Source organism: Scyliorhinus torazame, chromosome 19, assembly GCF_047496885.1.
Source record: "Scyliorhinus torazame isolate Kashiwa2021f chromosome 19, sScyTor2.1, whole genome shotgun sequence".
NCBI lineage: Eukaryota > Metazoa > Chordata > Chondrichthyes > Carcharhiniformes > Scyliorhinidae > Scyliorhinus > Scyliorhinus torazame.
Genome location: NC_092725.1, coordinates 69,641,167 through 69,656,984, shown reverse-complemented (window position 1 = coordinate 69,656,984; position 15,818 = coordinate 69,641,167). Strand labels below are relative to the sequence as shown.

At 45.0% G+C, this 15,818-nt stretch overlaps 1 protein-coding gene across 4 annotated transcripts in view; it reads left to right on the top strand.

Moving 5' to 3' along the window:
* ptprz1a (protein tyrosine phosphatase receptor type Z1a) overlaps positions 1-15,818 on the top strand; it is a 261,674-nt gene that overhangs the window by 149,660 nt on the left and 96,196 nt on the right. For all 4 annotated transcript variants that reach the window (XM_072484494.1, XM_072484493.1, XM_072484495.1 and 1 more), the window contains exons 8-10: positions 2,398-2,548; positions 9,223-9,407; positions 9,564-9,696. In XM_072484494.1, coding sequence (XP_072340595.1) covers positions 2,398-2,548; positions 9,223-9,407; positions 9,564-9,696 — 469 coding nt within the window. The remainder of the gene's footprint in view (positions 1-2,397; positions 2,549-9,222; positions 9,408-9,563; positions 9,697-15,818) is intronic.

The following is a 15,818-nucleotide window of genomic DNA, read 5'->3' as shown; positions in this document are numbered from 1 at the left end:
ATCTCAACATAATGATCTTCTTAGCCATGATCATTCCTCGCTACTGTCCCTATGTCATCCCTTACTATCCTGTCTGCCTTTGCAAGATACTGTGTACCCTGGAATATTTATTTTCCAACCTTCGATGCCATGTCAACCTCACACATCCCCATCCACCTCCTCCACCCCATGTCCCTTCACACCCCTAATACTTCCCACACCTCCTCTCAAAGATAATGATCACTTGACATTTAAATTACAGTCCAAAACACAACAGGAGTTTTCCCACTGCATATTTCTACAGTTTTGAATGATTTATGGTACTTTCTCCAAGTACTCTAATGCATCTGATTGCTTAAACCAGGCTGGTGACTTACCTTTGCAGGACAGAGTCCAATTCTGAATTATTGCAGTTCAAACACATCTACATTACAATACAGCAATAAATAGTGGCACTTAAAGTTTTCAAAACATTAAACACTTACCTGCCAGAATGTTCTCCCAGTGGTCACAAACTCTCCATGGGGGTTTTCTAGGGCTTTGGAAACCTATACCAGCACACAAAACGAATAAGAAGGAGGAAATTGAAAATTCCTCTAAAGGCTCACAATGGAGACCCTGACTTCAGAAGAGGTGCACACAAGGTCGCAACCCAATGCCTTCTTGTCCAGCAAAACAGCTGGACAAAAATAGCTCATGATCGGGAAGCAACACAAGTTTGAAATTGTTGCCAGCAAGCTTTTTTGTTCTTCCTGACCCCATGCCTACCTTCAACACCAGATAAAAATCTAGCCCATGTTCATAATTGAATGTTATCATTTAACAAGAATCTAGAGTACACTGAGATAGAGAAGGTGAGACATGGGGTGCTCCTGTTATTCCTGACACGGAATAACAGTGCTATGTTATTCATAGGGGATGGGACATTTATTTAAATGTTGTTTTACTTGTTCATGGGATGTGGATATCGCTGGCTGGGCCATCCCCAATTGCCCATGAACTGAGGGCATTTAAGAGTAAACCACATTAATGTGGTTCTGAAATCACATGTCACCCAGACCAGGTAAGGGTGACAAAGGATATGAGTGAACCAGATTGATTTTTATGACAATCGGCAATGGTTTCATGGTCATCATTAGACTTTTAATTCCAGATTTTTTCAAATTGAATTCAGATTTCAACATCTACCATGGTGGGATTTGGACCTGGGTCCCCAGGGCATGAACCTGGGTCTCTGGATTACTCATCCAGTGATCGTTATGAAGATAAATGCTACACCCAATTCATAGATTCTGACATATCATCAATTTAACATTCTTCACCGGAAGCTGTCTAGAGAATAATCTTTCCCAGTCAGCTGCATTAAGCAAAACCTCTCGTGGGGCTTTAACCATTATTATTGTGCAGCTTTAGATGTGCTGGTGCCTTGTTGGTTGCAGGCCAATATTTCAGCCCCCATTTGATATCTCCTTTATTTTAATCAGATGTGACAGCACGTTTGGGCGCTGAGTTCTGCTGTATTGTGGTGAGCCCTGTGTTAACTACTCCCAGACCAGCTCATACAAGCTGAAATTATGAACAAGACCTGGAGGCTTGAACAAGTAGTAGCGTAACCACAGTTTAAATTTGCCAATGATAAGCTGCCAATTATTTTTGAGAACTTGCATTAACGACTGCACTATTGTTTGACCTTGGTGAGTTACGACAGCATGGATCAAATTAATTGTAAAATGGCAAATTATATCTGTATCCCAAAGGGAAATTAGTTAGTCGTCTAATCAAAGATTCCACAGATTATAAGTTTTATCTTTTAGTTTCATAGCAATATCCGAGTTCCTCAGATGGATTAATGTCTCAACATATTCCCAGATCTCCGTTATTCTCTGTATTACCAAGTTACCAATAGCAATTATTGCAATGATTTAAAAAAGCTAACAAAATGAACCTTGAAATTTCATCACACAAATCCCTAATGGGTTTGTTTCAATGGACTTAATTCTTAATGGGCTTCTCATCTGGTACCTTAACCAGGCACTGACTCATTCACCCAAAATTAAATGACAAAAACAAGTTACACGATCCCCTTAAATATATTCTGATTAAATTTCAATTTGGTGCCATATAGACCAGAAGGTCCCATATTCAATTACCAGTTCCTGTTGAAATGGGCCACTACAATCAACTTGAGTGTGGTTGGGCTGGGGCAGGGGGGGGGGCAATATTCCTGACTTCGATCCATGTCTAATTACCCCAGTAGAAATGTATGAGTCTGCAGATGTCAGGTGAGGATCGATTAAAGTTTAATAATTTTCAAGCAAATACCTCTTTCACCTTTGAGAAGCTGCCATCTTCACCGCTCTGCCAGCAAACATGTCCATGCACTGAAAAAGTTTCTGACACACTTGTGCTTTGATCCAGCTGGAGATATTCTGTGAGGTGCTGACCATGCAACAGTCCGGCTACGTCATGTTGATAGATTATCTACAGAACAACTACAGGGAGCAGCAGTACCAATTTGTTGGGCAGATCTTTTCCTCATACTCAGGCACAGAAGAGATTCACGAGCCAGGTAAGTTGAAAGCAGTTGCCTTTTTGCAACGATGTGGCAGTTAGGTTTGCTGTGCTTATTCTAATTCTCTAAATGCTGCACTAGAGATACAGTGATGTGGACTCCTTACATAAGATAAAGAAAGAATGTGCATTTGTTTAGCACTTTCCATGATTTCAGTACGCCAAGTATGCTCACAAGCCCTGTAGGAATTAACCATGAAACTGCATCCTGTTGAACCAACAGTGTTAATCAACAGACATTAACTATAATCATAGGGGCTGGTTTAGCACAGTGGCTTGTAATGCAGAACAATGCCAACAGCGGGGGTTCAATTCCCGTACTGGCCTCCCCGAACAAGTGCCAGAATGTGGCGACTAGGGGCTTTTCACAGTAACTTCATTGAAGCCTACTTGTGACAATAAGCGATTATTATTATTATTAACTGCACAGTGGTTAGGCCAAATAAAACTTGTGTAGCTGTCTCTTTTAACGAAAGAGCTAAAAGATAGTGCCTTTTATGACCTGATAATGGGCCAATGTGCTTTACAGCCAATGATATACTTTTGACAAGTAGTTACTGTAATAATATAGGAAATTTGGCCTCCAATTTTGCATACAATCGCAATGTGAGTTAGTGTGGTCTTTCAAAGAGTTGGTGCAAACTTAATGGGCCGAATGGCCTCTTTCTGCACTGTAGGTATTCTATAAAAAACATTTGATTCAGTGATGGTCAGACATAAATATTGGCCAGAATACCGGGCAGACCTCCCCTCCTGTTCTAAGTAGAACGATAGAATCTTTTCCACACACCTGAAAGGGTCTGTAGGACTTCAGTTTAATATCTCATCTGAAAGGTGGCACCACCAGCAGTGCAGCACTCCCTCAGTACTGAACTAGAATGTGTCTGGAACCCATTCAGAGATGAGACAAGCATGGCGGATAACTTATCTCAACTCCTTTTCCATCCAATGTCCCTTGACTTGCTTCGAGTTCAAAAGTTGTTCAATCCATCACAAGCACGAACAGAGCAAATACCATATAGAGTGTGCAGTACATTGGAACACAAGAACACTGGGGCTGATGAAATCTTGGTTACTCTGTCTCAGCACTACTGTCCCTGACACACTACCCACACCTGCATCCGAATGAGCCGATCTTGTCAACATGGTGAGGAAAACATGTTTGAATAATTTGATGGTTTTCCCAGATTTGAGTACATGTGGGAATGTCACATGGGTCTCGGGCTGCAATAGTCAGATTAATAGCACTGTGCCATACCTCTGTTTTCACCAATGTACAAGCACACAGGACAGTAAGAGCAAACAAAAGACAAAGCGACTTTCTCAAGCCTAATAAATCTGAATTGCAAACACAGAACCTACAGCACAAGATTTCAAGGAATGCATGTTTGGCATCTGACCAATACAGAAATGAATAAACTGCTGCCTAATATTCTGGGACTAGGTTATGGACAATTTCATTAAAAAATTAGACTTAAGGGCCTGGACTTTCCCTACAACGTTGATGCTGTGCATATTGACACAGCCACAAAGATTCCTGCAGTCCAAACCCCTGGTGATTTTTCAGCTGAAGCATCAGCCCTGTCATTATGGAAGACCATCGAACACAAGAAAAGATGGATGAATACAGAAAACATCCCTGTCGCAACAGGAGCGGTTGTTTTTAGCTGCGTTTTAAGTCTTTCAGGCGGTGAGCAGATAGTCAGGTTTAGTCAAGGGGTTAGTTAGGTGGTGTAGGGGGTTAATTGGGTAGGCAGGGTTCTCCTGTTCAGTTATGCTTGCTAATTATTAAGTTGGACCAGGTATTAACCAGTGTAACATTTCCAAGGTCAGTATGCAGCTGGATCCCATGTATCTGGCCCAGATACCGACATTGAGCTTAGTGTTGGAGACTTTTGATGAGGGTCCCAGGCAGCGCAAGCCAACTCATTGGAAGCTTAAACTTCCTGGGCAATTTCAGAACATGTGTGCATCAGTAATTCCGCAGGATCAATTCTGGCATCGTGGCTCAGTGATTAGCACTGCTGCCTCACGGCACCGAGGATCCGGGGTCGATCCCGGCCCTTTGTCAGTGTTCGTGTGGAGTTTGCACATTCTCTCCGTGTCTGCGTGGGTCTCATCCCCAAAATCCAAAGGATGTGTAGGGTAGGTAGACTGGCCACTCTAAAGTGGCCCTTAATTGAGAAAAAAAAAGAAGTGGGTATTGTAAATTTTTTAATAAAGGAATTCCACAGGATCCTGACATGCATTTCCCAACATAAGGCCGAGATTCAGCGGACATGGTCATCCATGATGACAGGGCTGATGCTTCACGCTGAAAGCTATAGTATGGCCAGCTGATTTGCTGCCCAGCAACTCTCCACTAACAATGGGGAGGTGCAAGTAAACCGATCCCACAAAGCAAACCCCACATAGCTTGCAGCCATGTCATCGAGGAAACCAGGCCCACAATCCGGGGATGGCGACCTGGCCAGATTGTTGGACGTGGTCAAGACCAGACGGCATGCCCTGTTACCCCGAAGAGCTCAGAGGGTCAGCCACAGGGTAGCCAGTGAGGCCTGGGAGGAAATGGCAGCAGCCATTAACTCAGGAAGCGTCACCAGGAGGACCGGCACCCAGTGCTGTAAGAAGATCAATGACCTCCACCAGGCTGTACGGGTGGTTTGGTACTGGCCCCAGCGTGTAGCTGTCTCACCACCTTAGGGTGTAGTTGTCATGCACACTTCCTGGGAAGCGTGAACACACGTGCATGATCTTTAGGTGGTGGTTGCACACGACCTGGACGTTCAGGGAGTGGAACCCCTTCCTGTTGATGTAGGGCAAGCCCTGATAGCCCAGTGCGCACAAGGCAACATGTGTGCCATTTATTACTCCCTGGACCTGGGGCATCCCGGCGATAGCTGAGAATCCTGCTGCCCGGGAATCCTATTGGGCCTGGTCCATATCAAAGTTTACATAGTTTACTACCCGGGCAAACAGGGCATTCGTGTGGGCTGTAGCTTGTGAGATGCCGCACAAGTCTGCGTTTTAGCCCTGGAATGATCCGGAGGCACAAACGTTCAGGGCTGCGGTATCCTCCTCCTCTATGTGGAGCCTCACCACCCCATTATTGAGGTGGAGCTCCCTGCGGTACATACTGTCTGTCATCTGGTCAAAAGACCAGCAACACCTGTGCACCTTGGACCATTAACGGCCTCCCTTTCTGGGCCCCTCCCTGGTCTGATGGATGGCCGGGTCCTCCAGGTGTGGGGTGGGTACCTGCACATGGGCCACTGCCTCGACTCTGTGAACACTGCTGCTGCTGCCTTCTCCGGTGTCTGGCCACCTGGCCTGCCAACCGCACCGCGAGGGCAGCTTCCGCGAGATCCAAGATATCATCCATCCCATATAATATCTGTAAGGAATTGGAGAGGGTGTGAGACTAACAACCAGCGGTGTCTTCCACCCGGGATTCTCCATACCCCCACCCATATCCCTTGCCATTCAACATGCCCTGCCCACACACACCCAGCTGCATCGGCGACTCCTGGTCATCAGACCCCACACACTATATCCCAGACTGAAAATATTAGCTCTGTTCCCTCTCTCCATAGATGCTGTCAGGCCTGCTGAGGTTTTCCAGCATTTTGTTTTTGATTGAGGAAATGTTGCATACTTGGAAGTTTGATCGTTCAAATAAAACATTAAATCCCAGGTGCTATGCCCTCTCGAGTGAGTGTAAAACATCCCACGCTGTATTGAGGGAGAGTTTACTATGGTGCTCTAACCATATTCTATCCCTCAACAACCACAATCAATCCGATTATCTGATCATCTTTTTGTGAAACTTTGCTGTGCATTGACAGCCACATTTCCTACATTGGAACAATGAAGACATTTCAAAAACACTTCAGTGATTGCAAAGCATTTGGAAGCCCAGAAATCATGTCATCCACTGGATAAAAGCAAATTACTGCGGATGCTGGAATCTGAAACGAAAGAGAAAATGCTGGAAAATCTCAGCAAGTCTGGCAGCATCTGTAGGGTGAGAAAAGAGCTAACGTTTCGAGTCCGATGACTCTTTGTCAAAGCCTTGACAGCTTTGACAGCCTTGACAGCTTTGACAAAAAATCATCAGGCTCGAAACGTTAGCTCTTTTCTCTCCCTACAGATGCTGCCAGACTTGCTGAGATTTTCCAGCATTTTCTCTTTCGATCATGTCATCCAAGTTTCTTTAAAAGTGTTTACACAGAAAGCGACAGTATTATTTCACCTCTATAGTTTCCCAATGTCTCTCCTCCGTTCCTGTAAGTGTCGATGTTTGCTGATAATTGGATCCGCATGTAGCATTAGCCTTCTGATAGCTCAGTCCACTGATCATCTATTGTTATTTTTTAAAGTTCATTCAGTGGATGTGGGCTTTGCTGGCTAGGCCAACATATGTTGTCCAAGCCTAATTGCCCTTGAGAAGGTTGTGGTGAGCGCCCTCCTTGGACTGCTGCAGTCCATGTGGTGTAGATACACCCACAGTGCTGTTAGGGAGAGAGTTCCAGGATTTTGACCCAGTGGCAGTGACGGAACGGTGATGTATTTCCAAGCCAGGATGGTGGGTGAATTGGAGGAGCATTTGCAGGTGGTGGTGTCCCCACCCATTGCTGCCCTTGTCCTTCTAGATGGTAGTGGTCGTGGGGTTATATATGATTCATGACACTGGGTGGGATTCTCCATTGGCTGATGCCATAATCGGGAAACGCGACTGGGTGGAGAATAGGTTCTGATGCCAAAACCGTGGCGGGCAATTCTCCGTCACCTCGACAGCGGCACCAACGCGCTCCGGAATGCACGTACCAGGGGGCACGGCAAATGGCGGCAGCTGGCAGCCTTCTTGCCAGGGTACAGGGCCAACCGCCTCTCCTCCACCGCGTCTCTATCTCGGCATCAGTGAATATTGGAGCCACACTCCTCACTGCCGTCTTGTTGGCTGGGATGCTGTGTGTGGGGAGTGTAATGTGTATATGCGGCTGCAGCTTGTCAGCCTCCTGCGTGTCAATCCCAGACCTGGCGAGTCTGGCAATATTTCTCATTGGAATCCATTGTGTTCTACTTGGCGCCAGTGCTATCCCCTAAACAATAGATGAATCGGTCCAGGTGCGGCGCCAGTTTTGCTGTCGTGGAACTCCACGAATCCTGCGCTGGCATCAACACAGGGCGGGTTAATGATTGCTGCCCGACGCCAAAATCGCATTCGGCGATCAGGCGAAGAATCCCTTTTGACGGCGAAATCGAGGGCGATGCCTGTTTTCAGATGCTCCGCCCCCTCCAAAACGGCATCATCGGTGTGTATGACGCACGCCATTGGGACAGCCTCAGGACGTCACCTGAACGCCCACCCCAATGCTCCGCCCCCAATGGGCCGACGTCACGACGGTGTGGATTACTTGTGATCTGAGCTTTCATAATCCTCGCGTGGCAGCTGTGGACTGTGCCCAGCTCCACCACCGTCGGGAGAGGGGGCGTTCCGCTGGCCGGGGGGGCTTTGGCCAGGGCTGGGGGGACTTGTGGGGGGTGGTCCGGGGTGGCGAGGAGGTTGCAGGGGGCCACTATCTGGCAGGCCGGGTCCGCGCACTGCTGGCGCCGTGTTATAAGGCACGACCGCTGCAGGTTCCCGCCATGCGCGGCCACGGACCCAGCAATTTTCCATTAGAATCTGCAGGGAAACCCGGGGGTTTCACGTGGTTCGGCTGCTAGCCCCCCACTGGGCGGAGCATCGGCGCGGGTGCGGCGCCAACTTTTTGGTCGTAATACTAGACACATGCTCTGGACATAGCCGAAAAGTCGGAGAATCCAGCCCTTAGTCTCAGGAACGGAGAATCACGCTGACTGACTATGAACAAGCTGTTTTATTATAGATGTCATTAGTACCGAGCCTCACCTTGGTTTCGACCAATGTCTATGCACATGCACCAGGTAGTGGAGAGAAATGACATACTGAAAAGACAAGTAGGGATAGATTTTTGCTTTTATAGCAATAATAACTTTCATTTGTATGGTGTCTTTGGTTGGTAAAACTTCCCTAGAAACTTCACAAGAGTGTTTTCAAAGTTTGACATCTCACCATGTAAAACAATGTTGAGGACAGGTGATTAGAAGCTTGGTCAAAGAGGCAGGTTTTAAGGAGCATCTTAAAGGCATGAAGAGAAATTTAGGAAGGGAATTCCAGAGCTTTAGACTGAGGCAGCTGAAGGCACGCCCACTGACGCCAAAGAGACAAAAATAGAGGAGCACAGAGATCTTGAGGTTACAGAGATAGGCAAGAGAGGGATTGTTTCCCTATTTGAATGCAAAGGTACCTCTCTGGTAACAGAGACTCCGAGGTCCCAAGCTCCTCTATGGCCAGATTTTCCCTTCTGCGCTCCAGTGAAGCGATATTTAGTGCCTGGATGGTAATGATGAAAATCGATGCCATAATGATTCAGAAGCTACTGTTGTAAAATGAGGGAGGGTATGTAATTGAAGCATATGTTTGGTCAGATTGAGGGGAGCCATGTTGTGCTTTCTGTGATATTTTACCTAGCTTGATGCTGACTGAGTGGAAACAATTACCTTGCTTGCCTTGATAACGGCACACCAATCTTTGGTTGAACTAGAATTAGTTCAGTGTACAAGTTGTAACTCTGTACCATGTCTTCTAAGTTTGCAGTTCAGAACCCGAAAACCTCCAAGCCGATCCAAGGAATAACACGTCTTTGCTTGTTCTCTGGCAAAGACCCAGAGTGGTTTACAGCGCATTACTTGAGAGATATGCAGTGTTCCATCAACAATTGGATGGAGAAGACCAAACCAGATACCAGTTCCTGACAGATGGGGATCAGGACATGGTAATATATAGCTCTAAATGTTAGCCGTCACAAGAAAATATTTTTAATGGTTTCAGACCGATGGTCAATATAAAGAGCAACTTGATATGAAACTGAGCTGAAATAGGATCCTCGACCCCTTTCATTCTAACCTGATGTTTACCTCTCTTGTTTCAGGGAGCCATCCTCAGCAATTTATTACCAAACACAAGTTATGTTGTTCAAGTGGTTGCTATATGTTCGGATGGTCTGTACGGAAAGTACAGTGACCAACTGATTGTGGACATACCCATGGAATTTGAAGACCCAGGTAAACGGGAACCCTAGTCTTCAGTCATTCACCCCATTGCGTGGGTTTCCTAAGGTGCTGTGCTCTGTAGAAATAGACTTAAATTAAGTCCTGGGGCTCTGTGCAATCCTAATTAAAGAGAATTGAGCTTCTTTCTTTGCGAATTATGAAATCCATGTTTATTTCAAATTTCTTCTTGTAATTAAAGATTGGGTTAATGCCAATGCACAGATATACAAGTCCCTGGTTTTTGTTGAGTTTCACAAAGAACTTTCAAATGGAAATGTCAGTTAAATATTGTTTTTTATATTAATGGTGGTGGGATTCCCCTGTTTGTGTTCGCTTGCGTTAACTTTGCTTATGGCATTTTTCTTTTGAAAGCAATGAACAATATAGCTGATGCCTGCTGATAGTATGCCTGCTCTCTCAATCTCGTGTAGTAGTTTGTGGGTTATCTTTTGGACAGTCTCCCTTTTCTTTCTATTAGCTTTCTGTCTGGGATTTAAAGATAATATCAATATGTTCTCTACAAATTCTTTCATAAGACTTTGCATTCAAAATGTTGCAGCAAATGTGTTTGTGAATATGATGCTTCCAAAAAGGTTTATTACTCAGTGTGAGATAATCATTCTTTGTTTGCCTGATGAGTTTCCAACCATATATATCCATGTTACTTCAACAACCACCTATTTCCGCCATCATAACATCAGCCAAAGCTGCCTGCTCCTCGAAATCCTCAGCCACGCCAAAGCTGCCTGTTCCTCAAAACCCTCAGCCACGCCTTTGCAAGATCATGAGAATTATGAGCAGAAGTAGGCCATTCAGTCCCTCGAGCCTACTCCACCATACAATAAGATCATGGTTTATCTGTTTTTCATTCCACATTCCCTTGATAACCTTTGATTCTCTTGCCTAGCAAGAATCTATCTACCTCCGTCATAAAAATATTTGGTGACCTCTCCTGCCTCCATCGTCTTCTGAGACAGAGTGTTCTAAAGTCACGCAATCCTCTGAGAGAGACAAATTCTCCTCATCTCTGTCCTAAAATGGTGGCCCAGAATTTTAAAACAGTGCCCCCTAGTTCTGGACTCACAAGAAGAAACATCCTTTCCACACCCACTGAAAGAGCATTCAGGAATTGATATACTTAAATCACCTCTCTCTCTTCGAAATTCCAGTGGAAACATGCTCAGTCTGTCGAACCCTCATACCCTTGACTCCTTTGCCAGTCAATAATCTGTCTAACTCAGTTCTGAATATATTCCAGCTCCCAGCACTGGAGAAGAGAATTACAAAGTCTACTGACCCTCTGAGACAACAATTCCCCTCATTTCCATGTTAAAAAGGAGGCCCCTTATTTTTAAACACTTTCCACTCATTCTAAATTCTCCCACAAGACGAAACTCAAATCAGCAGAGTGAACCTTCTCTGAACTGCTTCCAATGTAATTATATTCCTCCTTAAGCAAGGGGACCAAAATTGTACACAGTACTGCAGGTGCCTTTATTATCTCTATACTTGACTCTTCCAACATGCCCCTTGCCTGCCCCCCTCATTCTATCCTCCTTAAACGTGAGGTCATCCAAAACCCTGCTGCCCATGTCCTTACTCACACCAAGTTGCATTCACTCTTTCTTCACTACCTCAGCTTTAAAATTTTCATTCTTGTTTTTAAATCCCTCTAGATTCCCATCTCTTCCTATCGCTGTAACCTCCTCTAGCCTTCTGAGATATCTGTGCGCTTCTAATTCTGGATTCTAAATCCCGGATTTTAATCCCTCCACCATAGGTCATTGTGCCATCATCATCTGCCAGAGCATAAACTCTGGAATTCCCTCCCTACATCTCACCGCCTCTCTATCTCCCTTTCCTCTTTGAATATGCTCCTTAAACACCTCCTTCTTCAACCAAGCTCTTGGTCAACTGATCTAATATCTCATTATTTTGTGTGAGTTTTGTTTATAATACTTTTGTGAAGCACATGAGGGTGTTTAACTTGCTACATAAACACAAGTTGTTGCAGTGGAGTGCTTGATAAGGAGGTATACTCTGAATAGGTGTTTAGTTACAATTAGCTGATTATATTTGCAAGATTTAATAAGTTTTAGAGGGAATGAGGAGAACCAAGCCTAGTCATAATTATAGCAGCCAGGAGGAATCCTATTTCCCTTCTTCTCTGCTTCATTGTAACTTTGATGCCTTTGTACCATTTACCTAAAGTTGCAAGTGAAGTTGCCTCAATCCCATTGGCTAGATTTACTGGGCATTTCCTAATTGCTAAGCCTGAAGCCTCAATCAATACACACAAGCATATCATTGCTATTCCATGCAGGCTAATAAATACAGAAAAATCCTGTTTATGTCCTACTCTGTGGTGTTGCAAAACAGAACAGTTAAACTATTTATACAGATAGAGTGATCAGCACCTCAGTCGAAGCTTGAATTACAGTATTTCTAGATGAACTGAAGAGGAATATGTTTTTATACTTCTAAAATGTAATATGTGTCAAAATAACTAGTTGCCTGAACCTATTGGAAGAACATTAAATTAATTATTGGGTACTATCAGTTGAGAACCTCCAAGCACTGCAGCCAACATCTACCAAGCGCTGGAAATGATTAAGAGAAAATCTGCTGCTTCCAGTTTTGGTATGAATCCCTTTGCACCGGACTTCATTCAAGGGATAGATTGGTTGTTTGTTGTTTCTGTTGCACTAGTGATGCACAAGAACGTTAATCTGTTTTCATAGTGAGTTTTTACCTGGGACACGTTGCTAGTCTGTTGCCAGAGGCTTATAGCTTGAGGGGTGCCACTGCGCATCAAGCGTGGCTGACCAGGAATCTCTCCCACTCTTACCGTCAGCTATTGGCATGTTGGAAGGATTTTACAGGTTGACACTCAACCTGTTTGACTGTGTTATGAACGCACCTTCCTTGGCCATCATGTTCTGGGGTGGGACTCCAACCTGGAGATTCTGAACCCAATTTTAGCTGATTAGGTCCCTGAAACTGTATTGATTAACTGTGAAATGTAATTATGGTTTAAGTAAATTATATGCACTACCAAAATCAAATTCTTTTCAACTGTTGTCCCTCCTTCTATTCATTTTCTGAGCCCAGAAGGCCTGGCATGTGGGAGGCACAGTGGCACAGTGGTTAGCACTGCTACCTCACAACACCAAGGACCCGAGTTTGATTCTGACCTCGGGTGATTATGTGGAGTTTGCACATTCTGGTTTGGGTCTGGCTTAGCACACTTTGCTAAATAGCTGGCTTGTAATACAGAACAAGTCAGCAGTGTGGGTTTATTTCCCGAACAGGCGCCGGAGTATGGCGACTAGGGGCTTTTCACAGTAACTTCATTGAAGCCTACTTGTGACAATAAGTGATTATTATTATTATTCTCCCCAAATCTGCGTGAGTTTTCTCCAAGTGCTCCGGTTTCCACCCACAGTCCAAAGATGTGCAGGTTAGGTAGATTGGCTATGATAAATTGCCTTTTAAGTGCCCAAAGGTTGGGTGGAATCACGGGGATAGGATGGGACATTGGGCCTAGGTAGGGTGCTCTTTCGAAGGGTTGGTGCAGACTTGATAGGCTGAATGGTCTCCTTTTGCACCGTAGGGATTCTAGAATTCTAAGGATAAACCTGTGTCAATTAAATTCATACGATCTACTGGAACAAATCTTTTGATCCTATTCTTGAAATATTGATCATGTTTGTTGAGTTTATATAATTAATTACAGTAGCAATCAATAGTACACAGCAAATAAAATTTACAGTTCAGTTGTCTATTATTGTTTAAGAACTCATTCAGCCATTTGTCCTGTCTCTTGATCAATAAGCAGTAAACCTGTAAATATATAACTCCAGATCTGTGTCTCATGCATTGAATGCTATACTTCATTTTCATGCATTGACCTTCACTCTGCCTCAGGATCATTCTTTCTCAGCCACATTTGGCATCAGTATATTCTAGAAGATTGACATTGATGTCCATGATGAGACATCTTTTCAGCCTCTTCAGTAAGCCTGATTGCTTTTGGAAACTTTTGCTTTCAGCCACATTAAGTATATCTCCCTTTTGAAGTTTACAACATTTCCTTTTCTAAATTAAATTAAGTAACTGTAAATATTTTTGTTTTTATAACCTCTGTGTTCCAGATATTTCATACATTCATGAAAATAAAGTGTTGCAAAGGTTATTGGTTCCTTGGACCAGGTTTAACCAGCTTCTGAATGAGGGGCAGATAAATGTAAGCTTGAGTTGGACATTTAGCCCAAATTAGTGAAAGACGGCGCAACTTAAAGGAACAGGATCTGTTCACACTTGTGGCTGCAGAAATATTCCGTGATAGGCATTTTAATTCCTCACAGCCATTCTGTAGAAATAAGCAGATCATTAGTCATATCATGGTTACTGAGGCTGGGATGGTGATTATTCTGTTGAGCCAAGCTTGTGAATTATTTTTTTTTCTTATACACCTATAAAACTCCATAAAGTGAATGAAGCATAAAGAATTTCCATGTGTGACCTATTTTGGCTGCATTTTGTTTCTTCTTTTGCCTTAAGTTTCAGCATATATTACTCAAAGTTTCTACTGCTCTTTCTATGTACATTTAGCATCATCCACATTTTCACTTACATTTGTGTTTACTTAAAAATCTAAGTCGGTCTACACTAATGTGTTCTTATTCTGAAATGTTGTGTTTTCATCTGAATGCCAAAGAGATCCGCTTTATGCATTTAGCCAAATATAGAAGTTCAAAAGGGTTTACAACTTCTGATGGGACCAGAGGCAGATTTTCAATGAAACACATATCGCTGCAGCGCGGGGCCCCGGCCTATGGGGCGGGCCCCACGAATGAGTCTATCAGCAGGCAATACAGAACAATATCGGGACCTGATTTGTGGACCCCCTTTAGAGTGGGAAAACAGTTTGCCACTCGTTGAGAGGTGGTCGAGACTTATTCAGACACAGATCATAGAATCATAGAATTTACAGTGTAGAAGAAGGCCATTCAGCCCATCGAGTCTGCAACAGCCCGAGGAAAGAGCATCCCACTTAAGCCCACACCTCCACCCTATCCCCGTAATCCAATACGCCAATCTCACTTTTTTGGATACTAAGGCAATTTATCATGGCCAGTCCTCCTAACCTGCACATCTTTGGACTGTGGGAGGAAACTGGAGCATCCAGAGGAAACCCATGCAGAAACCCTGCCGGCTCCACACAGTGACCCAGGCTGGGAATCGGACCTGGAGCTGTGAAGCAACTGTTCTAGCCACTGTGCTAGTGTGCTGCCCTCTCCTAATTGGTATGAAGTTTCTGAACTTTCATTGAGTAAAGGTGCAAAGCAGCAGCCGGGTTTCTGGCAGTCGGTCTAGCGGGCAGCCTGAGACAAAAGAGAGTTCTGCAAAGCTTTCCATGAGGCAAGGAGGAGGCGCTGTCCAACGGGGAGCAGTGGGGTGACTCTTGACCTCCAGGCCAGGGCTGAGCAGGGCGGGCAACCAACCAAAAATATCAGAGGCCACCAGGCCAGATAGCTAGCAGCAGCAGTCTGCCGGGAGCACAGACACTCGTTGAGGGCCGAGGCCAGTGGCCCGGCGACCCAAGCGAGAGTCTAGATGTGAGCAGAGCAGCAGTCGGAAGGTGTGAATGAGTTCAGGCAAGCACCGGCATCGAGTCTTGGGGAATCGGGGAGCATTGGCCAATGGGAGCGGGGTGCCTCAGCCAGAGCTAGAGGCCAGCCACACACAGGTGGTAGTGAGAGGGCTGAGCTGGGCAACAACCGGCCGGGCAGTGAGGGCGAGAGAGAGAGAGCAGAGGCCAGATAGCCATCAGCAACCAGGCAGCGAGCCAGGAGCACTGCTGCCATCGAGGGTCAAGGCCCACCTGAACGAAAGCCGAAAGGTGAGCAGACCAGCAGTCGGGAGAAGCGATGAAGGCCAGGCACTGACATCGTGTCCAGGGGAATCGGGGAGCACTGGCCTGCGGGAGCAGTCATTGGGGGCGGGGTCCAATGCCATTTGCGACCAGCAGCTACGACACCAGAATGTGGAGCCACACCCCCAAGAGGGAGAGCACAGTCCCCCAAAAGTGAAGGTCTGCCTCTGTATAGGACAATAGTTACACCCAGTCA